This window comes from Elgaria multicarinata, chromosome 5 (genome assembly GCF_023053635.1).
Source record: "Elgaria multicarinata webbii isolate HBS135686 ecotype San Diego chromosome 5, rElgMul1.1.pri, whole genome shotgun sequence".
Lineage (NCBI taxonomy): Eukaryota > Metazoa > Chordata > Lepidosauria > Squamata > Anguidae > Elgaria > Elgaria multicarinata.
In genome coordinates, this window is record NC_086175.1 from 2074466 (window position 1) to 2093633 (window position 19168).

The 19168-nt window shown below is 43.8% G+C and overlaps 1 protein-coding gene across 1 annotated transcript in view; it reads left to right on the forward strand.

Moving 5' to 3' along the window:
* Window positions 1-12042, forward strand: part of PTPN20 (protein tyrosine phosphatase non-receptor type 20) — a 62439-nt gene extending 50397 nt beyond the window's left edge. Inside the window, exons 8-10 of the mRNA XM_063127392.1 lie at window positions 941-1156; window positions 2128-2190; window positions 11941-12042. Of these exons, the coding sequence (XP_062983462.1) occupies window positions 941-1156; window positions 2128-2190; window positions 11941-12021 (360 nt within the window). The 3' untranslated portion in view covers window positions 12022-12042. The remainder of the gene's footprint in view (window positions 1-940; window positions 1157-2127; window positions 2191-11940) is intronic.
* The last annotated feature ends 7126 nt before the right edge of the window (window positions 12043-19168 follow it).

Genomic DNA, 19168 nt, shown 5'->3' on the forward strand with positions numbered 1-19168 from the left:
GTCTCCTTGTCCTCCTTGGCGATCATCCCTTCCTTGGCGCGATTGCCGGCTTCCCTGCAAGATCCCCAGCTTCTCCACCATAAAATGGCCTCCATGATTCGGACTTTCAAATCTGAGGCCTGATGTTGGCACACAGCCCTAATATACATTAATCATAGCAGTTATTTTGTCCATGTATTCCACACACACCCCCAAAATGGGTTAATTTTATATTACACTGTAGCACCTAAATGAATAAAAATTATGCTGTTCATTATTTGCAGTTGACATGTATCTGTTTGATGTGTGGTCATGGTTTATAGCGATGTCACCAAAGTTCAGAATTATCTATCTCCACCTATAAACGTGTACAGCTTGTAATACTCATTTGTATTATGAAGCAATCAGCATTAATCTCTCTCCCTCTCCCTCTTCCCCCCCCCCTCTCTCTCTCACACACAACCCTTCTCCTTTAGCTTAAAATTTGAACCGAGCTCTTCTTTCCCTTCCTGGGACCTTGAATACAGGGAGAAGGAGCCTTGGGGCATATGGTTCCAGGGCACGTGACATTCGTAGAAGGAACTTGGGACCTGGAGAAATCACACTTCCCTGATATTGAACACTGCTGTAATAGGGTTCAGGTGTCAGGGAGGAAGGGAGGAATTACCACAGAGAGTGAAGGGGAAGCCTCCCGTGAGCATTTCCCTTCACAACCACTTGGTACTTCAAAAGCAAAGAGGTGGTGGGGCTGGCTGAAGAATGATGTTATTAGGAGACTCATGGATTCAAATTTTGGAATGGGTCTTGAGTGGGACTATTTTCCAATAATAATAATAATAATAATAATAATAATAATAATAATAATAATAATAATAGCTGTTTGTGGAATCTAATTCTGACTCCACCCATCACTTAAAAGAATTGGTTCACCATGTACTCCTTTTTAATCTTTTTGTCACAGACACAGGAGAGGCGCATTGTGCACCACCTCCAGTTTACATCCTGGCCAGACCACGGCACTCCCAAATCATCAGAACATCTTGTCAAATTCGTTCGCTACATGCGCAAAATCCACCAATCAGGCCCGATCATCACACACTGCAGTGCTGGGATTGGAAGGAGTGGGGTGCTGCTTTGCGTGGACATTTTGCTGAGCTACATAGAAAAAGATATGTCTGTAAGTACACTAAACAGAATAAGTACACTAAAAACTTTTTCCCAAGAGTGGATAACTCCGTGTTTATCTTACTGCAAAGAAAGGCATCAGTGACTTAATTTTTAATGTAAAACAGTTTTCCAAAAATAAACCTAGATTCTTGACAATGGTATTAAATTATGGGGAGTGTTTTAGAAATGAAAATCCTCCAGCAATATGAGGTAAATTATGGGGTGAGCCAACCTAACCCTTGACCGGCTCCTTGGGAGGTTATCTGTAATCTACCTACACAAGAGCTGCTGACATTCCATCCTTCGCAGGCAAGCTCACATGGGCACACATGCGCAGGCACACATGACCATGCATGCTCACTGTCATAAGGAAAGTGAGGTCAGGGTTGGGTTGTTGGCAGCTGCGACGGGCAACAAAAAACGTCTGGGAGCAATGAGATGGGGGAGGGCCGGCTCCGTGGGCTAGTTGGAGGCGATTTCATGGAGTGGCTATGAGATGCAACAATTGGGACGTTCCTGGTTGGAATTGTTCCCTTGCTGGGAACTCCACGGGTGGCATGAGGCAAGCTGTGCTCTTTCAGTATCAGCTTCCTGTTTGCAATATGGGCACTTTAAGGGCCAAAGCAGACGTAAGTGTGGTGGAGGCTAATCTGGATTGGGACCCTAGAGTGTGGGGTAGGGGGACTTCAACCCTTCCCTTCTGGACTCTTAATCCTGATTGGGTGGGCACACCTGCAATGCACTTTCACTAAAGTAATTTTTTTAAAAGAAAAAGATGTAACTTCTTGCTACATCTTTAAAGTAATGTCTGCTTTGGCCTTAATACTGATCTACATTGGGGGGTTGCGGCAAGGATTGCATTATAACAAGGAGTGCTATATAAATCCTAAGTATTATTAAATGTTTAATATGACCCACAGCTGCCTATCCTGCTTATCACCATGGATTGCAAAAATAAATAGCCTTCTTTTCTTCCTGCAGTTTGACATCAAAGAAATAGTAACATATTTGAGACATCAACGTTTTGGCATGATTCAAACCAAGGTAAGGACACTGAGTTCAATTGTCACATTATGCTTTTCTACATGAGGCTTTTAACCCGCACCTTTACTGAGGCTTCTGTGTCTGGATTCTTTGTGGTATTAAGAGCGGTTTCCTTACACACATTTCTCCCCCCCCCCCCGGGGTTTTCTTTCTCTGACTTTCTGTATATTCCATTACACAACCACCAGGTGGAGCTGTGCTATAGTGGAATTGCACAAATACAGTTTCATGGCACCATTCAGGATATACCAGACTTCCCTCATTAGAAAAAAAACCCTGCTAAAATGGTTGCAAGTATGGGAGAGGCCCTGGGGGATAACAATGTCATGTAAAGGACTCGCAAACTACCATGAGTGAGGAATCACGAGTGCACAATAAAAGCCTCATGTAGAAAGGCTCCTTGCACACATACACACACAAATGGGATTAAATGGATATTTGTGCAAGAACCACAGGCACCAAGCTTCTTTTGGCAGAAGTGCAGCTAGGCCTGACCCTAGGAACTAAAGCTCAACCCCCACCCCAATAACCACCCAGAGAGCAGCAAGTGATGAGAGAAGCTGAAGCAAACTCTATCCCGCCCCCGCCCCCGTATCATGATGGTGCTATTCTTTTAGTGAGTTGTCCAAGGTCTAAAATGGCCTAGCTGCACCACTGATTGGTGACCCTGGGAGTATCAGCCGGTTACTTTTGCCTTCCTGTATGAAGGAGCCTTAGCAATTCATGGAGCATGTTTGTCCCCTCAACTCACAAGCTCTCTTCACTTGCAAGGCTATTGTGATTCTGACTGAAACATTGCAAGTTCTCTAAAAAGCTGAATAAGCAGTGATGCAGTGATGCATGCATATGTATGTTTACTTAGTTTCATATAGGAATTGAATTTCAGTTCCATTGGTACAAAAAATCAATTAGAAATTTGATTTTTCAAAACATATAACTGCCAATTCATATTAATTTTTAGAAAACAAAAAGAGGAAAGACCTTCAACATTAGCAAACTATACCTGAGACACTTGACTTCTAAACTGTTATTGTTAAATTGGCATTTCATAAGGACTGTAGGGTCAAAAAGTTGGGAGAAGATAATGGAAAGCAGAAGAGGAAGCAGAAGAAGTATGAGCAAAGGAATTTCTGTCTGCATAAATCTTTCTCAATGCATGGACTAGATAAGGTTTTTTAGGTGGACCAAGAAAGGAATCAAAGGAATCAAAGGAGCTGAGGAAGCAGAAGGAAAATCTCAAAAGTTTCATCCTCGTCTTCTCCAATCAGGCAGAGGACGAGGATGAAACTTTTGAGAAACAAATTGCCAGTGTTTCTTTTCTTTTTAATCTTTTGTTAATTTTTTTTACATTATATGACAAACAACAAATTAATCTTACACATAAACACAAAGTAATAATAACAATAAATAATAATAATAATAATAATAATAATAATAATAATAATAAGTGCACCCCACCCCCAGGACCATTATTCTACTTTCCAAAATTGTAATGACTCTTGTGAAGGTGTGCCCCCTTTCCCCTTTATTAAAACAAACTCTACAAGTAATCTCCATATCCATTCAAAATCATTTCGGTTCAATAATCCTCTTTTAACTTTAATACTACACGTTAACTTATCATTAATAGCAATATCCCATACTTCTTTGTACCATTCTTCTATTTGATAATCGCCTTGCCTCTTCCATTTTCGGGATATCATTAATTTCACTGCTGTCAATAAATTTGTTTTTAAGTCTTTAATAGCTTGCGTGCAGTTGACCTTATCATAAATTGACAACAATGCTATACTTGGACATACCTCTAAATTCAACCCAGTTATTTCATTTATCTCCTTAAACACCATTTGCCAAAATTTCTGTATATATTCACAACTCCACCACATATGAACATAGGTGCCAGTTTCCTGGCATCCCCTCCAACGTAACGTGGAATATTTCTTATCAATTTGATTTAATCTTGCTGGTGTTAGATACCACCTCCAAACCAATTTATAATAATTTTCCTTTATCCTTACAGACATAGTTTTCAAAATATGCAAATCCCATATCTTTCCCCAGCTCTGGTTACTTATTTGCCTTATTATTATATTTATTTGTATCCTGCCTTTTGCCCAATACTGTTTAAAACATACATTGTAAAACCTAGAAAAAGAAATGTAAAAATAAATAAATAATTTTTTAAAAAATGTTTAAAATGCACAACAAAATTGCAAGTCATTAACATAGATGGAGGACCAAATTACTCTCCAAAGGCCTGCTGGAACAAACAAGTTTTAGCCTGCTTCCGAATCGAGAAGGCTCTCTCCCATGTTCCCACCAAGCGCGCCTGTTAGGTCCTGATCCCATACCAATTTGAAATACTCTTGTTGATCTTCAATTTCCAGCAAGATTTTAGATATTCCACTCGTTATACCTTTTATGGCTATATTTTCTTGTTTTTCCTCCCTTTGTATGATCATCTTTTCAAATCTTGTATACTCTCTACATTCTTTATTTTCTTTTATCCATTTCCTTGTCCATTGTTCTAATTGTACCCCATTAAGCCAAGATATCCTTCTCCCTCTTAACACCTCTCTTATTCATTCTTTACTATCCATCTTTTCCATCCAACCTTTTAATTTGATTATTTTCTGTTCCCTTAATTCCTTTTCCAATTCCTTCTTTAAATTTACTGGAAAATTTCCCATCATTACTACTGGAGTTAAAGGGGAAATGGTTGGTATTATTATTATTATTATTATTATTATTATTATTATTTATTTATATAGCACCATCAATGTACATGGTGCTGTACAGAGTAAAACAGTAAATAGCAAGACTCTGCCGCATAGGCTTGTATCAATTTATCTTTATACCTTGCCCAAATCTCTAAAATATTCTTTAAAAGAGGGTTCTCAATTTTTTCCAACCCTTTCTTAGTAAACTTACTAAAAATATGTTTTCCAACTTTAAATCCAAATTGTGTGCTTCCAACCCTAACCAATTTAACTCTTCTGATCCTACAATACCCTCCATAATATATCTTAATTGATTAGCAATGTAGTATAACTTTATATTAGGAAGTCCCAGTCCTCCTATTTTTTGAGGTTTATACCATATTTTCTTGTTTACCCTTGCTTTCTTATTTCCATTACAAAAATTATTAAACATAGTTTGCCAATGCTTCAATTCTGTTTCCGATATTTCAACTGGTAACATCGTAAATAAAAAATTAATCTTAGGCAAGATCTTCATTTTAATAATCGCTATTCTACCAAACCATGATAATCTTATTTTCCTATAATCCTCTAATTTTTTCTTAATCTCTTCCTTTAACTTATTAAAAAAATTATCCTCTAGACTATCTAATTTTTTTGTTATATATACTCCTAAGTATTTAATTGAATCTCTTACTTTAATATTTATTTTCTTACTAGTCCAACCTTGCTCTCCCTCCTTACTATAATTAAACAACAACATCTCTGATTTAGGCCAGTTTATTTGCAACCCTGTCATTTCCCCAAATTCCTTCAAGTGCTGTTCTATTCCATCCATTCTCTCCAAGGGGGTTTCGATTGTTAATAAGGTATTGTCCGCAAACAAACTTATCTTAATCTTAACTTTATTCCCAATCCCTTCAATACTTTCATCCTCTCTAATCACATTAGCTAAAATTTCTATAACTAAAGCGAATAAAATCAAGTAAAGGGGACATCCTTGCCTTGTATCTCAGGCTAGGGAGATCTGTTCTGTCATACCATCATTTACCATGACCAATGCACTATTGCCAGTGTTTCAAGGAAGTCCAATATAGTAGTAATGGAGGACCTCAATTACCCTGATATTGGTTGGTAGACAAATACTGCCAAAAGCGGCCCTTCCAAGAAATTTCTGATATGTGTGGGTGATAAATTTCTCCTACAGAACATGGAAGAAGGAACTAGAGGATCAGAAATCCTTGACTTGATATTGACCGATAGGGATGACTTAGTGGATAAAGTGGCAGTTACGGGAACTCTGGAGGAAAGTGACCACGTCATACTTGAATTCTTGATTATGAAGGAGACAAAAGTTGAGTGTAGCCATACACGTACTCTGGATTTTAGGAAAGCTGATTTTAATAAACTCAGAACTATGATAAGTAAGGTCCCGTGGCAAGTGAGCCTAATGAGAAAAGGCGTGCAGGATGGGTGGGAGTATTTAAAAAAGGAAATTTTAAAGGCACAGTTACAAACAATTCCAACAAGGAGAAAAGATAGAAGACAACAGAGGAAACCAATGTGGCTCCACAAAAAGCTTAGAGAAGACCTGAAAACAAAAAAGGATACATATAGGAAGTGGAAGGAAGGCCAGGCTACAAAAGAAGAGTACAGACAGGTGGCGCAGAAGTGCCAAAATGGCGTCAGGAAGGCTAAAGCTGAGAATGAGCTGAGGTTAGCGAGGGATGCTAAAAGCAATAAAAAGGCTTTCTTCAGATACGTGAGTAGTAAAAGACAAGAGGAAATAAATGGTGGTTCAACTGCTTAATGAGGATGGCAAATTGATAACAGATGATAAAGAAAAGGCTGAAGTGCTCAATTCCTACTTTGGCTCAGTCTTAGAATCAGAGAATAGTAGAGTTGGAAGGGGCCTATAAGGCCATCGAGTCCAACGCCCTGCTCAATGCAGGAATCCACCCTAAAGCATACCTGACAAATGGTTGTCCAGCTGCCTCTTGAATGCCTCTTCTCCCAAAAGCGGGTCTATGACCCCCCGGAAAACATGAAGCACAAGTTGAGGAGGCAAGATTGCAGTTTGAGAATGATAAACAAATAGTCAAGGAAAACCTAATTTCTTTGAATGAGTTCAAATCTCCAGGGCCCAATGAACTGCATCCTAGAGTAATGAAGGACCCCAGCGAGCTCCAGCTATTGGGTGGTATAGAAATGCAATAATAAATAAATAAATAAATAAATAAATAAATAAATAAGCTAGTGGAAGAACTCTCAGAACCGCTGTCTATTATCTTTGCAAAATCATGGAAGACGGGTGAGGTGCCGGACGACTGGAGGAGAGCTAACGTTGTCCCTATCTTCAAAAAGGGCAAAAAGGAGGAACCTGAGAACTACAGACCAGTCAGTCTGACATCCATCCCTGGGAAAAATCTGGAGCAGATTAAAATGGAGTCAGTCTGTAAACACCTTGAAATCAATGCAGTGATTACTAGAAGCCAACATGGATTTGTCAGGAACAAGTCCTGTCAGACTAATTTGATCTCATTTTTTGATTGGGTAACCTCCCTTGTGGACTGTGGGAATGCTGTGGATGTAGAATCATAGAATCATAGAACAGCAGAGTTGGAAGGGGCCTACAAGGCCATCGAGTCCAACCCCCTGCTCAATGCAGGAATCCACCCTAAAGCATCACTGACAGATGGTTGTCCATCTGCCTCTTGAAGGCCTCCATTGTGGGAGAGCCCACAACCTCACCAGGTAACTGATTCCATTGTTGTACTGCTCTAACAGTCAGGAAGTTTTTCCTGATGTCCAGCTGGAATCTGGCTTCCTTTAACTTGAGCCCGTCATTCCGTGTCCTGCACTCTGGGAGGATCGAGAAGAGATCCTGGCCCTCCTTTGTGTGACAACCTTTTAAGTATTTGAAGAGTGCTATCATGTCTCACCTCAATCTTCTCTTCTCTAGGCTAAACATGCCCAGTTCTTTCAGTCTCTCTTCATAGGGCTTTGTTTCCAGACCCCCGATCATCCTGGTTGCCCTCCTCTGAAGTGCCCCATGATATTCTGATTAACAAACTAACAAAAAGTGGGCTAGATGGAACAACTATTAGGTGGATTCACAGTTGGCTACAGAATCGGACTCAAAGAGTACTTATCAACGGAACCTTCTCAAACTGGGGAGAGGCAACGAGTGGGGTACCGCAGGGCTCAGTCCTGGGCCCAGTGCTCTTCACATTTTTATTAATGATTTGGATGAGGAGGTGCAGGGAATGCTTATCAAATCTGCCGATGACACAAAATTGGGTGGGATAGCTAATGCCCTGAAAGAGAGAAACAAACTTCAAAGTGATCTTGATAGGCTGGAGTGCTGGGCTGAAAACAACAGAATGAAATTTAATAGGGATAAATGCCAAGTTCTACATCTAGGAAATAGAAACCAAATGCACAGTTACAAGATGGGGGATACTTGGCTCAGCAATACTAAAATCGAGAGGGATCTTGGAATTGTTGTAGATCATAAGCTGAATATGAGCCAACAGTGCGATATGTCTGCAAGAAAGGCGAATGCTATTTTGGGCTGCACTAATAGTAGTACAGCTTCTGAACCCTGTGACGTACTGGTTCCTCTTTATTCCGCCCTGGTTAGGCCTCATCTAGAGTATTGCGTTCAGTTTTGGGCTCCACGATTCAAGAAGGACGCAGACAAGCTGGAGCATGTTCAAGGGAGGGCAACCAGGATGATCAGGGGTCTGGAAACAAAACCCTATGAAGAGAGACTGAAAGAACTGGGCATGTTTAGCCTGGAGAAGAGAAGATTGAGGGGAGACATGATAGCACTCTTCAAATACTTAAAAGGTTGTCACACAGAGGAGGCCCAGGATCTCTTCTCGGTCATCCGAGAGTGCAGGATATGGAATAACAGGCTCAAGTTACAGGAAGCCAGATTCTGGCTGGACATCAGGAAAAACTTCCTGACTGTTAGAGCAGTACGACAATGGAACCAGTTACCTCAAGAAGCAGCTGGACAACCATCTGTCAGGGATGCTTTAGGGTGGATTCCTGCATTGAACAGGGGGTTGGACTCGATGGCCTTATAGGCCCTTTTCAACTCTACTATTCTATGATTCTATGCCCACTTTTCTTGGAAGCTTCACTGTACATCTTTCTCTATGTTTGTGGAATGTTTGCAGAGATGCCAGCAGTGTTCACCAGGCTCAGGTCCAGAAACAAGCTTTGGGAGCTTGATAATGCTTGTCTCAAAGAAAAGGCAAGCATTAGAAGATGTACAAGATGTACAGTATTTTTCCAGCTCGGGTTAAAATCCAAGCTGGAGAGGATGTACAGGCTTACTTTTCCTTTGAAGCACTCCCCTAAAATGGAATGGAGAAGTTTGCTTTGAAGAGTGTACCCAAGAATACTGGGGGAGGAGGCCAAATCTGACCCACATAGGAGATCCTTGTGGAATATCTCCATTGATTTTTTAGGGGCCGCTTTGAAGAGTTATCCAAAGAAAACAAGGAGTGATGACGAACATCCTATCCCCATATGGGAGCCTTGAGGAATTTTTTGACCCGTTTTTCTGGGGAAAGCTTTTCAAAGGATCACTCTAACAAAGTAACAGAGAATGTCTTGTTTGCTTTGCCAGGGTCCTGCTTTTTAGAACCCTGGATTGACTCAGAAAATTAAGCAAATTCGTTCTGATTTTTTTGAAAGCAACATTGTTCATTCCAAATCTATCTGAGGTGAGCAGGCGCAAGCTTCTTTCTCTCTTTTTTTGCCTCTGCCACTATAGCTTCAACACTTCATCCTAATTTGAGGATAAGCTCAAATAGAACTATAACAGCAAGAATTATTAATGTACTCATCCCCACTATTTGTGCACCATTTTCCCCTTCCTTTTTTATGTGTGTGTCTCATTGACTTGTATGAGAGAGACAGTAGGGTGGCTATTAATTCATTGCACCAGGAAGGAAAATATAAGAGCAAAAGCAAGGAGTTCCATAAAAATACAGAAAAGCAGTGTCTGACTAAACACTCCATCACACCTGCACGTTTGCCCTGGTTTACCCTCGAATTATCCACCCTCGTTTCCATAGCGTGTGAAAGCTTGATCAATTTACACCTTTGCGCTTTTACGTTTCATTCATCTTTACCCCTCTCCTCTTGTGCACACCACCATACCGCTGTTCTTCTGTTGAGGTGTACATCCCCCCCAGATCTCCTCTGTACCCCCCTACAGTTCATTGGTTGGTGGTAGTTGGACACCACGCCCTCCCTCCCTACGTGGTTATTCTCTGTAGCCTATGCTACACCCGGTCCCCTCACCCTGCCTGGAGGCTTTTCAGCCTGAAGATACTAAAATCAGATGCAGGCTTGCCTTTGAGTAAACCCCATTGAACAGAGAGAGACTTACTTCTGAGTAAACAGAAGTAAGACCTCAGAAGTAAGCATGGGGTTGCAGAGCACTTATTTCCAGATTGCTGTTTTAAGACTTTAAAAGGAAAGCTTCTGAGTGACCACACTACTAAAAACCAGTTCTATGTGTGTTTACTCAGAAGTAAGTCTCTTTCTGTTCAATGGGGTTTACTCAAAGGGTGAGTAAACCCCCTGCATGTGATTTTAGCAGTTGAAATCAATGGGATTTACTTTTGAGTAAGGGAACCAGCAGATCTGTAGTTAATGAACTTGAAGATAAAAAGCATCGCATGATCAAAGCAATGGAAGATCGACCCTTCAATCCTTCACACTGGTGGACTATGAGGGAAAGGGTTTAAGGGGGGATTTAAAAAATCAAAAATCAAGGGATGACCAAATCTGATTCAAATTTGGCATGCTGAAAGCCATCCTTAAGAGCTATCACTGTGCCAATTTGGATCTCTTTATCTTTAAAAATGAGGGCGCTGCTGGCAAGGAGGGTGCATTCTCCACATTTCTTTTAAGGTGAAAGTGCCTACCCAGGAGTAAGAACATAGACCTCAATGGGACTTCTTCTTGCTCCAGAGGGACTGCTTATAACCCATATGCAAATTTAATCCATAGATTAATTGATTAATCAACTAAAGCTCCTATCAGCTGCCACTGGAGGTTGCATAGTGCTCCCCTTGTCACACACTTCCAATCGCTTGAAAGACCCGCAGGTGCATGGAGACACTTATTCACACTTGCATCCTGTTCATTTCAGTGGGCTAGAACACCCCCTCCACCTTTGAGGGAAGGAAGGGACAGCTTGCTTCGCAGGAGGGGAAGCCTGGCTGCGATGCTGCGCGTGCTTACTTGGGAGTAAGCCGCATCAGAGCCTTGGTTTGAAGGTGACTTGTAGGCCCCTTTTATTGAAAAGGAGAGAGGGAAAGGGGAGGGGAGAGCAGCTACGCAGCCCAGCCCAGCCCAGCCCAGCCCGGCTAAACACCTTGGTGGGGAAACCAGCCCAGAGAGCAAGACATGCAGCAAAGGCGGAGGATCGAAAGTACAATAGACTTTTCTTTCCTTCAACCCAGCAGCAAGGAAGCAGCAGGAGGAAAGGATTTGAATTGGAATTTAAAAACACCCACTGGCAAAAAAGTCATTTTGACATCAATACTGCCCATAGAACATCAGATTGAAAATGATGGATGAAAATACACGTTGAGGGTAGCGCGTTGTCCTTTCAATTTACGGGAAGAACCAGACTTTCCTTGCGCCAAAAAACAGCGCAAAGAGGTGGGGGAAATGAGGGCAGGACAAGACATGGATGATGTCATTTGAGTCCTTCGCACACAACCCATGTTGACAGCGGGCTGTAATACTGGTGTGATGGGGCTCGATGTGGGCTCTCGGCCATCAAAGTTTGTGTCACAATACATTTGCCTAGTCGTTAAAGTGGCCCAGAACTCTTGACGGTTTTGCTGCAATACACTAACATAGCTATACCTCTGCCTAATACTGCTACTTTGGGGTTTGTGTGTGGAAGATATGGATGTTTCCATAGTCAGAGCATTTCGAAACCTGGCAGGTTTTCAGTTTCCTTCACCCTGTGCTGAGGAGGAATGTAACTGGCTGTTTCCCTCTTCACGCCCAGGAGCAGTATATGTTTTGCTATGAAATAGCTCTTGAAGCCCTGAAGAACATTCAGAGCATGAATTCCCAGCTACTGCAGTAAGGAAACCGTGCTGTTACCTTCTACTTCAGACTCACCATGTTACTTGCAACTCATTCCATCAAGATGCCTGAGGGTCAATGCGAGGTGCTGTACAAACGGGATTGTGTTATATATATTTCAGTATCTGAAAAACATGGATTTCTAAAGCATTACCTAAGCAAAGTACACACAGTGGGTGTAGACAAACGGCTGAGAACTAACTATAAAAAAATGCATGCTTGTAACTGAATTCAGTTCTGCTAGTATTTCTAATGGTATGTTGGTGTCCTGGGCAGTGTCCTGGCTTAATGGCTGTGTGGCAATTTCCCTAGGATGTGAATGGCAGCTGAAAGGAAAGGGTGTGTCTTTAAGCCACAAAAAGGGTGTGATTTCCTTTGTGTGGCTCAGTGGCCATTTCTACACAAGCCCAAAAATGTGGGCTGGTCACGGTCGAATCCCTAAGCATCCAAATGATGCACAGGGACTCCCGGGGGCAGGGGGTATGAGCACGGTTTTTCCCAGGGATAAGTACTCCCTGTGAAAACCCGATTCCTCCTGCGGTCTCAGGATCATTCCCACACCGCGGGAGGTGTGTGGCCACCCATCCCGGCTTCTTCCCTCCTCTCCGCGAGTAGTGGGGGTCATCAGAGGGAAGGAGCCGGGACAGAGGGAGTCCAGGGCCATTGGGGTGGGGTGGGGTGGGGAGCAGGGTTGGGGCCTTTTTAAGAAAAACTTATTTTTTGCTGTAGCGCAAGTGTACTCCAGCTTCTTTTCCTTTAAAGAAAAAATGGCACCCACAACACATGTGACATCCCTCCTCCCATCCAGGACATCGTGTGGCCATGTACACTCAGGGTGACGATCCTGGAAGTAGCTAAGTCCGGGATGGCCCCATTTCCAGCCCTCTACACACATAGGTGTAGAAAGGGCCTTAGTTTATTCCTTCTTGTCCACCCGAAAAGTGGATTTTGAATAGCTCTGTCTTATTTCCCATGACAAAGTTCTTCAGTGGAAGATGCAGTTTGTCCCCCTCTGCTGCCTTGACTGTAGAAACATGACTCCTGAAACCCGTGACTGCCTGGGAAGCTCAGCTTAAATATTAATGGTGGGACATGACCTTTAAGAAGCAGCAGAAACACACACATTAATCAGAAATATGTTTACAACGTATTGTCTTAAGAACTGTGAAATGGCAAGCAGCCCCTCAGCTTTCTTCTGGTCACAGTGACTTTTCATTAGAGAGAAGTTGGAGGTGATTTTTTAAAAATAACGGTGCAACCATTGACTGCATTTTCCCCATTCCATCCACCTTCTAAAACTCAGCTGCCTACATCAGTACCTTTTGCACGTACTCCATGGAGGATCTTTTTGACAAAGTGAGATTCAAGGGAACAAATTTTGATTTGATTTGATCAACTTTTGTCTGTCTTCTCATTGCTGACCTCATCACCTAAAGCTTCAAGGCAGTTCCATGCATTACTTTTTTAAATGAGGAATCATTATCATGTAGGAGCAAGCATGGCTATGTAGATACGCAAGTAACTTGCACTATGGGGAATGGTGCAAGTGCACTTTCTGACCCATGCAGTGTTCCCAAATCTGCAGCTGATACCTAGAGCTACTAACTAGCCCATGTGCCAGCAACAGAACAATACCCTTTGTGCCACTCTTCTTACAGGGGCCCTAATGCAGTATCTACAAACACCTCTAATGCCCCCCACAATACTGTCCACTCCCTGCCCCCTTCAAAAATGAATTTGTAATTTAAAAAAGAACACTTGAAAACAGTAGGTCACCCGATTCTTCTTACTGTCTCTGAACTTGCTGCTGAACGACTGTTCAGCAGGCAAGAAGGGAAGGGGAAAGTTGCTTTGTGGTCCCACCCAGTCGTCTTCTGCCTCCACAGACTTTTCTCTTCTCTCTCTCCCCACTCCCTTGCTTGCAATTTCTCCTCTGCCCACCCCATTCCTCACTATTTCTCTCCCTTCCCTGCCTTCTTCTTTCTCTCCCTTCTCTCCATTCCCTGGCCTGACTCTTTCTCTCCCACTCACCCCTTTATCTTGCTCTTTCTCTCCACTCCCAAGGGGGGATCTACACATCATCATGAAGGTGCTTGCGTGCGCCTGCAGTGCGCCCCGAAACTCATCGTGTAGATCCTGCCCTATCCTGGCCAGAAGAGGAGGAGGAGGAGGCTGCGGCGGTGGCCCCACATCGCCTCTTGCGGGGACGGGGCGAAAAGTTTCCAGGCTCGGCGGCTTTGCTGGGGAATCCGGCCACGTCCTTGCTGCCGCCGCCGCCCACCTCCCCGCCGGCCTCCTGCTGCCGGCGAAAGAGCCATCCGGGTCAGCGAGCAGGGTGGAAGAAGGCGGGGCCGCAGCTTCTTCCACCGAGCTCTCCGACCCGGGTGGCTCTTTCGGCAGCAGCAGGAGGCTGGCGGGGAGGTGGGCAGCGGCGGCGGCGGCGGTGGCAAGGACGCAGCCAGATTCCCTAGCGAAGGCGCCGAGCCCGGAAACTTTTCGCCCCGTCCCCGCGAGGGGCGATGCGGGACCGCCTCCTCCTCCTCCTCCTCTTCTGGCCAGGATAGGGAAGGATCTACACGATGAGTTTTGGGGCGCACTGCAGGCGCACGCAAGCGCCTTCACAACGATGTGTAGATCCCCCCCCCAGCCTCTAGCTTCGCTCTTTCTTGCCCCACCTCTATCATTTATTTATTTATTGCATTTATATACTGCTCTATAGCCGAAGCTATCTGGGTGGTTTACAAAGATTAAAAGACTGGACATTAAAAACCAATATACAAAATTTAAAACTATAAAAATATAAAACAGCTAACATTTAAAACAAGCGCAGAAGGAAAGCAGCTTGCTCTTATTCTCCACAGAATGATGAGATCAGCTCTGCTCTGTCAATGTTACATGGCGGAGACAGCAGTCCCTAAACCTGGGTCTTCAGTGCCAGGAGAGACATACCTCTGGGTGTGTTGGGAGGGGGCAGGGTAGAACTAATGCCATCAATGAGGGGGAGCCTAATTGCAGCTTCCAGTGGAAAAAGGAGTGATGGGGGAAAGGGGGGGAAGGGGCAGTCCCACCCCTTGACCATGCCACGGCCACGTTACAGACAAGACAGGGGCACGTTGTAGAGCAAGTGCACGGGAGCTGCTTCAACTAAAAAGAATGCAGTAAAATGTCCCTGCAATACTGCAACCTTTTCAGGCGGAAGTGGCTGGTTGGCTGCACACTGGCCCTGACATCATGTGCTGCAAAGGGCCTCAAAGCCAGGGGGGAAACCCCATGAAGACCCGCCCCTTGGCCTCTAAACTCACTCTTTCCTCTACCCTTTTGCCTCACTATTCCTTCTCCCTCCCCCTCTTTTGACTAGCCAGGCAGTTTCTCAAATTCCCAGATATGACCACAAGTCCAAAAAGGTTAGGAACCTTTGCATTGACCCATACCCGTGTTTCCCTACCACAATTAATATCTGGGATAAAAAAAATGTAAGCCATGAAGCAACCCTTGATCAGATGTCATTTTGATAGTTCTTTCACTAGGAATCTGACACACCATTGTGATGTGACTTTCAAGAAGGATGCAGACAAGCTGGAGCGTGTTCAGAGGAGGGCAACCAGGATGATCTGGGGTCTGGAAACAAAGCCCTATGAAGAGAGACGGAAAGAACTGGGCATGTTTAGCCTGGAGAAGAGAAGATTGAGGGGAGACATGATAGCACTCTTCAAATACTTAAAAGGTTGTCACACAGAGGAGGGCCAGGATCTCTTCTCGATCCTCCCAGAGTGCAGGACACAGAATAATGGGCTCAAGTTAAAGGAAGCCAGATTCCAGCTGGACATCAGGAAAAACTTCCTGACTGTTAGAGCAGTGCGACAATGGAATCAGTTACCTAGGGAGGTTGTGGGCTCTCCCACACTAGAGGCCTTCAAGAGGCAGCTGGACAACCATCTGTCAGTGATGCTTTAGGGTAGTTCCTGCATTGAGCAGGGGGTTGGACTCGATGGCCTTGTAGGCCCCTTCCAACTCTGCTATTCTATGATTCTACATGTTGGAAGAGGAATCTGGGCTACCAAACTCAGATCTCCTTCATAACACTAATATAATTGGGGATGGGGAGGATTTGCAAGGGGGAAAATTAGGCAGGAAGAGGAATATATAAATATATTGAATTGCTTTCTTTCAGATAAACCCCCAAACTAGCTTGGCTTAGAAAAAAAATGTCCTGGGGGGGGGGGCTATTTGCTGGGGAGAATTCGTGGATATTGGAAGGATTAAGCACCTTCTGTTCACCTGGCCCACTGATTTCCTCCTGCAAATGCCTGCCCCTGCACTCATGTTATTTCTTGAGGACCAGGCATTTGCCAAGATGATTGTCCTACCCTCAAAAGTGACTGGGAGAAATATTTTGGAGGTGGGCTGAATAGAGAAAGGTGGTCATTTCCTTTTAAAAACAGACATCACACTGGCAATTGTTTGAACTTGAGCATCCTTTATTGTATTCCAGCCGCTACACAATTTGTTACAGTTGGCCCTTCAGGATGCAAATACTGCACCATAGACTAAAAGACAATAAAATGGGTTATATTTCACCAACAACTACAGTCAAAGGTTTTCTGTAATCATATTGGTATAAGGACCACTCTCCAGTTTCTGCTCGCATCAGCCCAATTCTCAATTCCATTGCTGAAGGGGCCTGCATTTCTACTAGCAGGAAGTAGAACAGGATCTAGCCTTATGATGCAGAACTTTCTAGAAAGTTATTTATCCTCAAACTTGAATTGTTTTCCTTTCTTTATGCTGTATGCAACATTTTCAGTACTTTCATTGCCTGTCATCATTCACCAGACCTGGTTGCTCAATTTCTTACCTTTCATCTTGGTTCCAGGGTGTCACATGTATTGAATGTAATATTTAAACTTGCGTGCAGATAACAAACTTTTTGTTCCAAGCTGATTTGAAACAGTGTGTGAATGAAAATGTTCCCCCGGATTGTACAAATATGGTTTCCAAGACTGCTAAAGTTGATCCCATTGATCTTATGCTGATAATTAGGCATGTGCTCCGCTCTGATTAGAAGCGCAGAAGCAGGAGCGAATTGGCCTGCTCCGCCTTGCCCAGAAGCGGACCGCGGACCCCTAGAAGCAAGGCGAAGAGAAGCGCCCATTTTCGGAGCGCTCCGGTTTCCGCGTTCCGCTTCTATTGCCATCTTGAAACATTTCGCCCATAGGATTGCATTGCGGAAAAGAAAGGGGGATAACTGAGTTGTTTTTGAAGCTATCTTTCTAAAAATTCTTGTGCTTGGAGAGTCATGGATGGGGGTCATTTTGAGACTACTCTCAGCTCTCTGCGTGGTGCGGGTCGCGCGCTATAATTTTTTAAAAAACCGGCGGGAAAAATACCTTTTCCGAAGGGCTGAGGGGCAGAGTCAACTCCCGGTCATGATCACATGATCCCAAAGTTGGAGGAGGATATAGGCAAAACGGGTAACTTGGGATTCTGGGAACTTCTCTTTCTTAGTCTGAACAGACTTTTCCCAGTGTTTTTTTAAAATAGTAGTTCCACCAAATGCACAAACACAACCTGAAATCATATACTAAGCCAATAATAAGAGATAGAAACACAGCACTGCTACCCACCCTAACTTTGGGGAACAACTGAAAAGATGTGGTGCAAGGGGATGAGCTCCCCTAGGGCATCCCATGTGAACGTGCCCCCACTCTCTCCTGTACTTGGAGGGCCATTAGAGCCCTCCAAAGAGAGTAACCCAGTGGAGCAATGCCTATCATGAGTTGAAGTGACAGTTCCACTTTTCAGAGCTCTCGTGGTGGAGCAATGGCTTTCATGAGTTGAACTGACAGCCTTGCTTCTTAAAAGACTGGTTGACCAGTCAGATTGGCAGCTGCTGCTTCCCCCTCCCCTGGGCACGTCCCCCTATTGCTGGTAAAAGACAGATATAGCCTTTTAAAAAAAGTTCTTCTTGTTGTTTATTCAGCAACACTGCTGCTTTTAATTCCACCCCTCCTTTGTTTATTTATTTATTTATTCCATTTTATATGCATTACTGGCTTATCCTTGGCTCACTTCCTTATGCCCCCAGAAATGTCTGCTGCCTGCCTGCCTGCCTTCCCTCTCTCTTCCCCTGCCCGCCTCGCAGGGATGTTGTGTGTGTCTGGCTTTGACTCAGGGGAGAAGTCCTACCTGCGCTCACTTGGAGTTTTGGAAGTTCCAAATCCATTTTTCAAGTGTGGAAGAAGATTCATACTCCCCAATTCATGGCATGTTGGGATTTCCTTTGAAATGGCCCCATTGAGATGTCTGCAGGTTTAAGCCCCGCCAAAAATCAGGGGATGATGGGACTGCCTTGAGTCTTGGCATGCATGTGTATCCCTGGATAAGCTGTCATGGTGGTGAGTTTGAGGTTTCTAACTTGCAAATTGACGGACCTATGGAAAGGGGTGTGAATGGGGTGTTGGATTTCCATAAATTCCCCAAAAATCAGGGGATGATGGGACTGCCTTGAGTCTTGGCGTGCATGTGTATCCCTGGATAAGCTGTCATGGTGGTGAGTTTGAGGTTTCTAACGTGCAAATTGACGGAGCTATGGAAAGGGGTGTGAATGGGGTGCCCGATTTTCATAAATTCCCCAAAAATCAGGGGATGATGGGATTGCTTTGAGTCTTGGCGTGCATGTGTATACCTCCATGAGGTGTCATGGTGCCAAACTTGAGGTTTCGAACTTTCACAGAAAAAAAGTTGTATACTTTTTTAGCTTAATGCAAGCCTATGGGGGGGGGGAAACAGAGCTCCGATCCGGATCCGGAGCTCCGAGCGGAGCGGAGCGGACATGGGCGGAGCGGGGGTGGAGCGAAGCGGGCCGATCCACAAATCGCGGATGTGGAAGTGAAGCGGAGCGGGGGGTCCGTGCACACCCCTACTGATAATTGCTGTGATAAAAATAACGTTAATCTTATTCCACTTTTTAAACTTCTGTGATATCTTTCCAGATGCTTGAATGAAGCAATCACAGTAAGTAATTTTCGAATGCAGCAGTATGATTTCCATGTCACTGTGACAGCCTATGGGTGCAGCTATAATAATAAATATTAGGGGTGTGCGCCCCGCACCAAAAGTCCAACAGAGGTCTGTCAGATATCCTAACC